General features: G+C 44.7%; 1 protein-coding gene across 1 annotated transcript in view; it reads left to right on the forward strand.

Annotated features, from left to right (window-relative positions):
* Positions 1-924: 924 nt before the first annotated feature.
* Positions 925-9,167, forward strand: part of NCAM1 (neural cell adhesion molecule 1) — a gene marked incomplete at its 5' end in the record, with an annotated part of 47,838 nt that continues 39,595 nt past the window's right edge. Inside the window, 7 exons of the mRNA XM_010086700.1 lie at positions 925-999; positions 2,483-2,701; positions 3,446-3,589; positions 4,388-4,525; positions 5,020-5,137; positions 5,961-6,130; positions 6,896-7,038. Coding sequence (XP_010085002.1) covers positions 925-999; positions 2,483-2,701; positions 3,446-3,589; positions 4,388-4,525; positions 5,020-5,137; positions 5,961-6,130; positions 6,896-7,038 — 1,007 coding nt within the window. The remainder of the gene's footprint in view (positions 1,000-2,482; positions 2,702-3,445; positions 3,590-4,387; positions 4,526-5,019; positions 5,138-5,960; positions 6,131-6,895; positions 7,039-9,167) is intronic.

The following is a 9,167-nucleotide window of genomic DNA, read 5'->3' on the forward strand; positions in this document are numbered from 1 at the left end:
CCATTGTTAACTCGGTTCGTAGGAGAAAGCCTTAACATTGTTTGCAAATACACTGAGAACAAAAACCAGAGCAAGTTCCAGACTGGAGCACACCCACAGCCTATCCAGTCCATTATCTTGGCTCCTTCAGAGAAACACCACCAGAAAAAAACACAAGAGACTGAAAGTAGTCACACAAAGTCACAATCTCATTGAATGTGCAAGCGTAACATCACCTTGCCTCTCTGACTTCAGCCAGGGCACTGGACAGGGGTGCCAGAGTGCAGGGTCACCTGGAGCCCACCCCAGCAGGCAGCTAACGCCTCCCGTGTGAGGTGTTGCCATGTCATAGCAGTGTCTTGTCAGCACAGATGAATTTATCATGCTTGTAGTGCCTCCTCCTTGCTGTTCCCATCACCAAAGCTGTCACTTCATTATAGTCACATGGGGAGCTTCTCAAAATGTCCTTGCACTGATGGGCCACCATGTATGCACAACTGGAAGCTGCTTCTTTTCTGTGCTGAGATGATCTTACGAGAAAGGATGCTGGTGTTTATGAGACTGAAATACATGAATATTGGATGAAGATCTCTTCAGAAAAATATATGGCATATTTTTTAGGTTGCTAGTCAATGTAGGAATACCAAAATTGTTAGGTTTTACTGTAGTGGGGAGCTACCAATACGAAACAGGGTAGCCACAACATCTCTCTTGAGTTAAATTCTCTGAGAATTTAAAGCTCTAGTTCTGCAAGAAGTGAAATTGATTGTTGTTGCAGCACAGTGTGTGCAAGACCACTTGGATTATTTAGAAGCCTTAACATCTAAACTCAAAGCTGGGACTATGTGCTGGTTAGAAGGTAAAGGGTCTTGGACTGCCAAAGCTTTTTTGCTGAAGACCACTCCTATTCTCTAACTATCTTCTGCATGCTCATTTCTTTTCCAGCCTCTCTACAAGTGGACATTGTTCCAAGCCAGGGGGAGATCAGCGTTGGAGAATCTAAGTTCTTCTTATGTCAAGGTGAGCAATGGCTCTGGCGTCAGTTGTCTCCCCTGGGTTTGCTGGGAAGGTCAATGTATTAACTCTGACATAAAACTCCAGTGCTAGGTATAGCTGCAAGATCTCTTGCTTTCTGATATGCCCTTATGGTTTTTAAGACTGTGTAGCGCAGGCAACACATGCTGTTTACTGGAAACAGTAAAGGGATTCTCCCTTGAGAGCTGGCAGCAGAAAGCAGCTCCAGCAAACAGATTTTAAAATGAAAACACAGGTACTGAAGTGTTGTCTCTAAGCTTGAGCAACAGCCACAACAATGGCACCTTGCATCATTCCACAACTCTTTGATCTTTTGAATTTAAAATTAAACCTGTTATTTTTCCAAATTATTTCTCTAATCAACTGCTAACAGCAGTAATAGGAGTGCTAGGTGACTTTAGAGTTGTTACTTCTGCAACTGAGGATTTTAGTGCTGCCGAAAGCCGGCATTTCTTGTGACACCATTTGCTGTTTGTTCAGGCCACCAGCTGCCCCAGGCCATTCTCCTGCGCGATGTGGTGCAGCGCTGACAATCCATGTGCCCCAAAGCAGCTCCTACAATTTTATGTCATTTTCCAAATTGGCATCCCTGTGTCCTCTTTAGAGGTTCTCCTGAAAGCAGCCAGCTTGGTTTCTAATGGGAGGATTTGGTATGTTGGAGCACTGATGTGATAGCATCCTGAAGCATGACAGAGGGCAAATAGGTGCTATAGTGAGCTCTGGGAGAAAAATGCCATCAGAAGACCACACTTCTTCAGGAACCTACTGACTGGGACAAGTAATGAAGTCATCTGATCCAAGAGTGCTTACCTGCAGAGTAATTTGTTAATGTGTGCTGTAAAAGCGAAAGTATACTCTGAGCAAGCACTGTTGTGATGATGCATTCAGAAAACTGTAGGATCAATTAAAGCCCCTCCAATAATAGGAGTTTGTCCCAAATGACAAAGCCCTACAGAGGAACACAGAGATGTGAGCTTCAAGATTCTTGACAGCTTCAAGTAACAATTCTGGTTTACACTGGATGCAGCGGAGGTTTAAGCTGATCAATGCCAGAACTGCTGCTACGGCAATGTCACCACTTTGGTATGCAAAGCAGCCCAGCCTACAAATACAGGTATTTACTGAAAATGTGATGAAGCTGAAGCAGGAAGAGATTTTTATTTCTCAGGCTGATCTGCATAGTGGAGGGACCGGGACATGGGATCTCAGGATGCATAGAAGCCTATTCTGGGCTAAAATGAGGGAACCCCTCTAGATGATAAAACCAACCTAATATCGTTTTTGCAGGACAGCAGCTGACCATTCACAGTGCTGTGAGAGAGAATTTTCTTTGCTTGCTTCTCAGGTACCAGCAGCCCTTTCCCTGGGTCAGTCTTCTGCATAGTGCTACTGGTTGTATTTAATTCCCTCTGTGCAGATTTCTTGAGAACTCATTTCAATTTGCTCTGTTTTCTTTTATTGTCCCTAGTGGCAGGGGAGGCCAAATACAAAGACATTTCCTGGTTTTCCCCTAACGGTGAGAAGCTGACGCCGAACCAACAGCGCATCTCGGTGGTGCGAAATGATGACTTCTCCTCCACCCTCACCATCTACAACGCCAACATTGACGATGCTGGCATCTATAAATGTGTTGTCAGTAGCGTGGAGGAGGGAGACTCCGAGGCCACCGTCAATGTGAAAATTTTCCGTAAGGGAGCGGCTCCGAGGCTATTTTCTGATCTACCTTGCACATATCTGAGGCAAGATTAGGGAGGCAACCATTCTACCTTCCTAGAAAAGGCTATTTTTAAAGGGGAAGAAGGAGGGTGGGAAGAAAGGAGATGTTAAGAAGATGCAGCCTTCTCCTTTCTTGGTTTTGAGAGGAAAGTGTGAACTAGGACCTTGGCCTGTCAGAGCATTACCAGCATGTCTACTTCAATTTTTCTGAAAGACAGGAGGGCAAGGGGTAGAAGGAGAAGATTGTAGCACATCATGAATGTCTGGGAGGAGTAAGCAGCGAGAGCAGCTTTTGTGGATGACAGACATGCTATGAGATTAGACTAGTTTTCAGTAAAGAGGATCATGCCTTCAGAAGGGTTATAATAAGCATGTTGTCCAGCAGAGCCATGATAGCAGCTCCTCCCCTTCCTGCTGCAAAGTTGAGCGGTTCCAAGTTGACATTTTCTCTTTGCAGTGTGGACAAATTGGTGAGTTAGGCAGGGTATTGATTTGGCCCACTGATATGCCTGGGAGGCAGGGCTGGGACATGGGGTTCCTGGGTTGCAGTGTGGTGTATCCAGTCGGGCACACATTTATCCTTCCCTCGGGAACATAAGGATTTCTAGAGAACATGGTCCTCTGGGGTTTCTTTGCTTTCCTCAGGCTTCAGTCAGGGGCTCAGCTAGAGATGTGCAAGAAAGCTGCAGTGACTTTCTCCTTCTGTTGTTTTCAGAAAAGCTGATGTTCAAGAATGCTCCCACTCCTCAGGAATTCAAGGAAGGGGACGATGCTGTGATAGTGTGTGATGTGGTCAGCTCACTGCCTCCTACCATCATCTGGAAGCACAAAGGCAGGGATGTTATCCTAAAAAAAGATGGTAAGGCACAAGAGGTGTCTTGGTGCTTGTCCATTCAGGGGTCAAATCGGGCTCGTGCAAGGGGCTGAGGAGATGAAATGAGAGGAGAGAAGCAATTTGTATCTGACACTACATCTTCGGATGCGAATTGTGTTATTCAAGGTGCTGTGGTTTGGCAATGGCGGGACAATAATGTTCCCACAGAAATGGCCATTAGGCTTTGACACTGGAAAGCTTGGCCAAGGAATGCTAGAAAAAAATTTCAGATAAATGTTATCAGACAGAAAAGCTGCAAAAGAGGCTAAAAGCTCCTTGCAAGAACCTTTCCCTTTCTTTCAAAATGCTGCAGGCTGTCATGCCCAGAGGGACATTTTACTGGCAGAGGGACAGAGCCCTGACTCTAGTTGAGCATCCACGTGTCAGCTGGTTTTCCCACGTCTGCTTATTGCATGCACAAGGGAACTGTGGTAAGACTTGAAATCTGCCACGCTTGTGCAAGAGGGGCACATTGCAAATTGCTTGTTGTCTGATACTGATATACACACAGACATGTTTACATTGAATATTTATCTGTTTATTTCTCTGTGTGTACTTGTGATATAAAGCACCAGAGCAGTCTGCCTGCTATCCACATCTGGTTTCTTTCTTGGCCATGTCATATCCAGTTAAGGCAGCATCTCCGTGAAATGATGGGAAGGGAAGTTTTATGACACTAAGCCTTGTGTCAACCTGGAAAGGGCAAGGAGAGAAGAAGAACCTGTTACCTGCAATGAGCTTTCCTGAGGGTCCTTGAATGAAAATTCCTTTTGTCTTTTCCAGTTCGATTTATAGTCCTGTCCAACAACTACCTGCAGATACGGGGAATCAAGAAAACAGATGAAGGGACATACCGCTGTGAGGGCCGGATCTTGGCTCGTGGGGAAATCAACTTCAAAGATATTCAGGTCATCGTAAATGGTGAGCAGCTTTGAGTAAGGCTACTATGGGGGCAGGGTATGTAGCACCTGCACTCCAGGCTGCTGATGGAAATGTTACTTTAGATTCACACTCATGATTTACCATCAGCTTACTAACCTTTCTCTGCTGTGTCAAATAAAAATGTCCATGAAATTGACTGTTTACCAGATGTTGACAGGAAACTATCATGTCAAAAGAAACCTTAAGTGTCTCATGAGTGAGGTGTTGCTCTTGCTGGGACTCACAGGTGGTTTTGTCCACAGTACAGATTTTCTGTGCATCTCCCCACCTCTGCCCATCCTTCCCTGTGCTGATTGCTTTGGAGAGCTCAGGCAACAAGCCTGTTGATTGAAACCTGCGGGTGATGGCATAAGGGTTTGAATTACCAGTGACATCTGTGTGTATTGCAGAGATTGACAGTGAGCCTTCCAGGGCTCACTCTTGCTCACATCTTCTGTCCTTTCTAACTTGAATATGGATTCCTTCTCTTCTAGTACCTCCTTCTGTGCGTGCTAGGCAAACCACTATGAATGCCACTGCCAACCTCAGCCAGTCTGTCACCTTAGCATGTGATGCTGATGGCTTTCCTGAGCCAACTGTGACGTGGACAAAGTAAGATGCTATGTGCAATGTCTTGATTGTGTGTGAGCATGGGTGTTTTCACCAAGGTCTGGAAAACCAGGCTGGAGGGAAAGCAACATTTGAACTGGAATAAGATTAATTTGTGTTTTCTCACAAGAGAAAGAATGACCTCATAACGGAATTGCAGTTAGCTTCTCTTGTGGGTTAACCCCGGTAGGCAGCTAAGCACCACACAGCCACTCACTACACATCCCCTGAGTGGGATGGGAAAGAGAACCAGAAGGGTAAAATCCAAAAACCTGTTGGTTGGGATAAAGACGCTTTAATATATAAAGCAAAAGCTGTGCATGCAGGCAAAGCAAAATCAGGGATTCATTCCCTACTTCCCCTTGGCAGGCAGGTGTTTAGCCAGATCAGCTGTCCCAGCTGTGTCCCCTCCCAACTTCTTGCGCTCCCCCAGCCTACTCGCTGGCAGGGCAGTGTGAGAAACAGAAAACTGTTTGACATTGTGTGTGTACTGTTCAGCAATAGCTAAAACATCCTTGTGTTATCCATGCTGTTCTGGTCACAGACCCAAAACATAGCACCATGTGAGCTACTATGAAGAAAATTAACTCTGTCGCAGCTATGATGTGTGTCAGGAGGTAAAAGGTTCAGCTGCCAAGAGCCCTAAGGGAGGAGGTATTAGGAAAAGATCAAAATGTAAGCTTTGTAGCACATAGAGAAAGGAAAAGTTGGTGGTCCCTCTCAAGGAGTTTCTCGGAGGGGTTTCAGTGTAGTAATTTAGTTCTGGCATTAACAAGCAGTCTGAAAAAAAAATAGCAACGTGGCCAGTGTGCTTTGTGTCCTGCAGAGATGGAGAGCCAATAGAACAGGGTGATGATGAAGAGAAATACAGTTTTAACTACGATGGGTCCGAGCTCATCATCAAGAAGGTGGATAAGAGTGATGAATCAGAATACATCTGCATCGCTGAGAACAAAGCTGGGGAGCAGGATGCCACCATTCATCTCAAAGTCTTTGGTAAACACGCTCTTACTGTCCCCCCTTTCCAAACCAGTTGGCTATTGGTAGCTCACTAGTGCAAGCTGAAAGTAACCTACTTAGCCCAGATAATGCCTGATGGGGCTTGTCCAGCGCTGCTTCTTTCCCAAGTAATGCTATGCACCTCTGCCATCGTGCTAGGCAAACAGATTGTGTGTGTCTGAAACAGATGCCAACTCCATTCTCCTTCCTCTCTGATAAAAGAAATTCAGCCCTGTGCAGGGGCTGGTGTGAGATTCACATGCTACGTGAAATATCTTCGAGGCCCATAGGGCTGAATCCTAACCCAGCCAAAGCTGCTGTTAAAAGGGCTTTACTACTTCACTGGGACTTCCTATAGCCTGGACAGGGAGGTGAACACCACAGTGTGAATGACCCCAAACTTGCAGGAGTGAATCAGCAGCTTTCCTATCTTACAGGAATTTGGGAGTGTTAAGGACTGTCACTCTCCCTGTCCCATCCCTCTGCAGCCACTTGACAAAGCTGCTTGTCAAAAGGCTAATTTGGGGCAGATAAAGTAGACAGTGAGGTGGAAGATTTATCTGATAATCCCAGGGATTGATCATTTGTACACTGTTAAATGGGTTCTACTTTGGATATACCCTCTTCTAGTACTCTTTTACAAGCCTCAGCTGTAGGCATGTGTAGAAAAGCCTTTTCCCCCAATGTTGCTTGTGTCAAACATTGCTGTTGACAGGCGAGCTTCATTCTGAGCACCGAGTGAAGGTTGCTTTTTCTTTTCAGCAAAACCCAAAATCACCTACGTGGAGAATAAAACAGCGATGGAGCTGGAGGATCAGATTACACTGACCTGTGAGGCATCTGGGGACCCAATCCCTTCCATCACTTGGAGAACTTCCACCCGGAACATCAGCAATGAAGAGAAGGTATAACCCTTCCCAAAACCATGCTCTCATCCGTGCAGCTTGTATCTGCCTGCCTCTGCTGATCCAGAATGCATGATAGCCACACGCAGATGTACACTGAAATCACGGTGGTTCCCCTCTCTGTAGTGAGAGCAGCGGTGGTCCTGCACAGACTGTCTGCTAAAGGGTCAGCTCCACAGCTGAGGGAATGCCATAGGTGTCCTTTTGTACAAAGAGCCATCTCAGTTTATAACTGAGGATGTGCTTGTGAACTCCTGCTGGTTATCACTCTGAGCTGAATTAACTGGAAGAGCAATAGTCCCTGGACCCTTTTCAGAGGAGTTTCCAAAGTTGCAGGAAGCTTCTGAAAGGGTTTTTCCCCTCTGTTTCCAAGCGGAGAGGTGGGAATGAGCACCCCGATTCCAGTGTTATTCATGCTGTCATCGTGAGGATGATATGATCTGGGAGGGTGGCAGGTGAAGAGGTATGGCGTAGTATCTCTCAAAGATGCAGTGGACCAAAATGAGCCTGTTAATTCCTTCTTGCCCTTCTGTATTGTATTCTAATACTGCATATACCTGAAGCACAAAAGCCTGGCTGCCTTTGTGTTCACCTGTTTCATTGATCAAGTCAATACCATTTTGTTCTTAAAAGGCAAAAATAATTAGCAGTTTTTCTTTTAAAAAGAGTGCTTTTTTTTGCATTGGCCACAGTTCCTCCTAACTAGACATGGTTAGGATGTGCTGTATTACTGCAGATGTTTCATAGGAGTTGCATAAGGTGATCAGGAAGCATAGTTTAGAGCCAAAGAAAGCCTAGACAGAATTTGGAGTAAGGAGCTGTTGCTTATTAATAATCTTTCTAATAAGAGGATGCTTGAAGGCTCAGCTAACCTGGGCATAGCAGGGGTTTGGACTCAATATGAAGGCAACAGTTGACAGACTGTGAAAGTCTTAAAGTGACAGGGGTATCAGCTATCAGTCATCCCCACAGCTGCCATTCTGCACTATAGGCTCCTAAATGAGCTTTTTTAATTGCCTCCGTGATGTCAGCTCTTCACCATGTTGTTAATGTGTAACTAATTAATCAGGGTGCCAAAGTTTTCCTTAATTCTTTCTTAACATCTTTTGGATTCAAGGGGTAGTATAAATCCCTGCAATGTTTAGAGAGGTTTCCATTCTCTTCAAAAGCTGTTGGCTTGGGCTCTCACCACAGTTGGGGGATCTGTTTTGACAGGATGAGGTTATTCGTGGTCTTGTCTGTGTCTAGGAGAGCAGTAGGAGGAGCTAAGGGCTTTAGTGCTTCTAGCACTGGAGTTTGGATCACAGTCATGGAAAAGAGCTTTGACAGAGTATAAGAACTGAAATAACACTAAATCCAGTAGAAGTTGGTAGGAGATCCTGTTTGCAGAGTCCCGTCTGTCCGGCCCAATTAAACTAACAAGATCTCAGTGGCAAAACTGCTAACCATTTTTGAGACTCTTATGTATCCTGTTGGTGCTGTTAAGTCGATGGTCAGTATTAAAGAAAATGTTAATACTCTGCTAGTTTCTTACAAAGAGAAGGGGAAATTCAAAGGTTTGAGGTACTACCATGTGTCTCATGTACTGGTTCAAACCTTCACAGCAAAGATATTTATTTTTTTTTAATCATACACCGTGCACTTTCTAGGCAGGATTTTAATTTTTTGCATGTGTTTTGTTTTTTACTTTTTCCCATTCTCTGTCTTGTGCTGTAAGTTTAGGTGAATGGTACAGATGCCCAGAAAATCTTCAGGTCAAAATAGCTGTGGTAAACATTCTATTATATGTACAGCCAAATGTATATATTCAGTTTACTATCCACCTACTGTCTCTGGGATAGCGCAGGGAAATGGATGTCTTTGATGTGGGACAGATGATACTATTTTTAAAATTATTAACCCTACTTTTGAATATGCTTTAGACACTTGGATGCATCTGTCTTGGTACACGTTGCTTACTTTTGTAATCATACTTCAGTCCAGATTTTTGAAGGTCTAGAGGTGCCTTAACTCCCATGAATATTTGGTACTTCAGAAGAACCTGCCAAACCCACAGACAAACAACTAAAAAAACCCCTCTCTGGCTTACCAGGTTTTCCCCCCCCCCCCCCCTCCACTTTTTCACAAAA

The sequence above is a fragment of the Pterocles gutturalis genome, unplaced genomic scaffold (genome assembly GCF_000699245.1).
Source record: "Pterocles gutturalis isolate BGI_N339 unplaced genomic scaffold, ASM69924v1 scaffold11011, whole genome shotgun sequence".
Classification (NCBI taxonomy): domain Eukaryota; kingdom Metazoa; phylum Chordata; class Aves; order Pterocliformes; family Pteroclidae; genus Pterocles; species Pterocles gutturalis.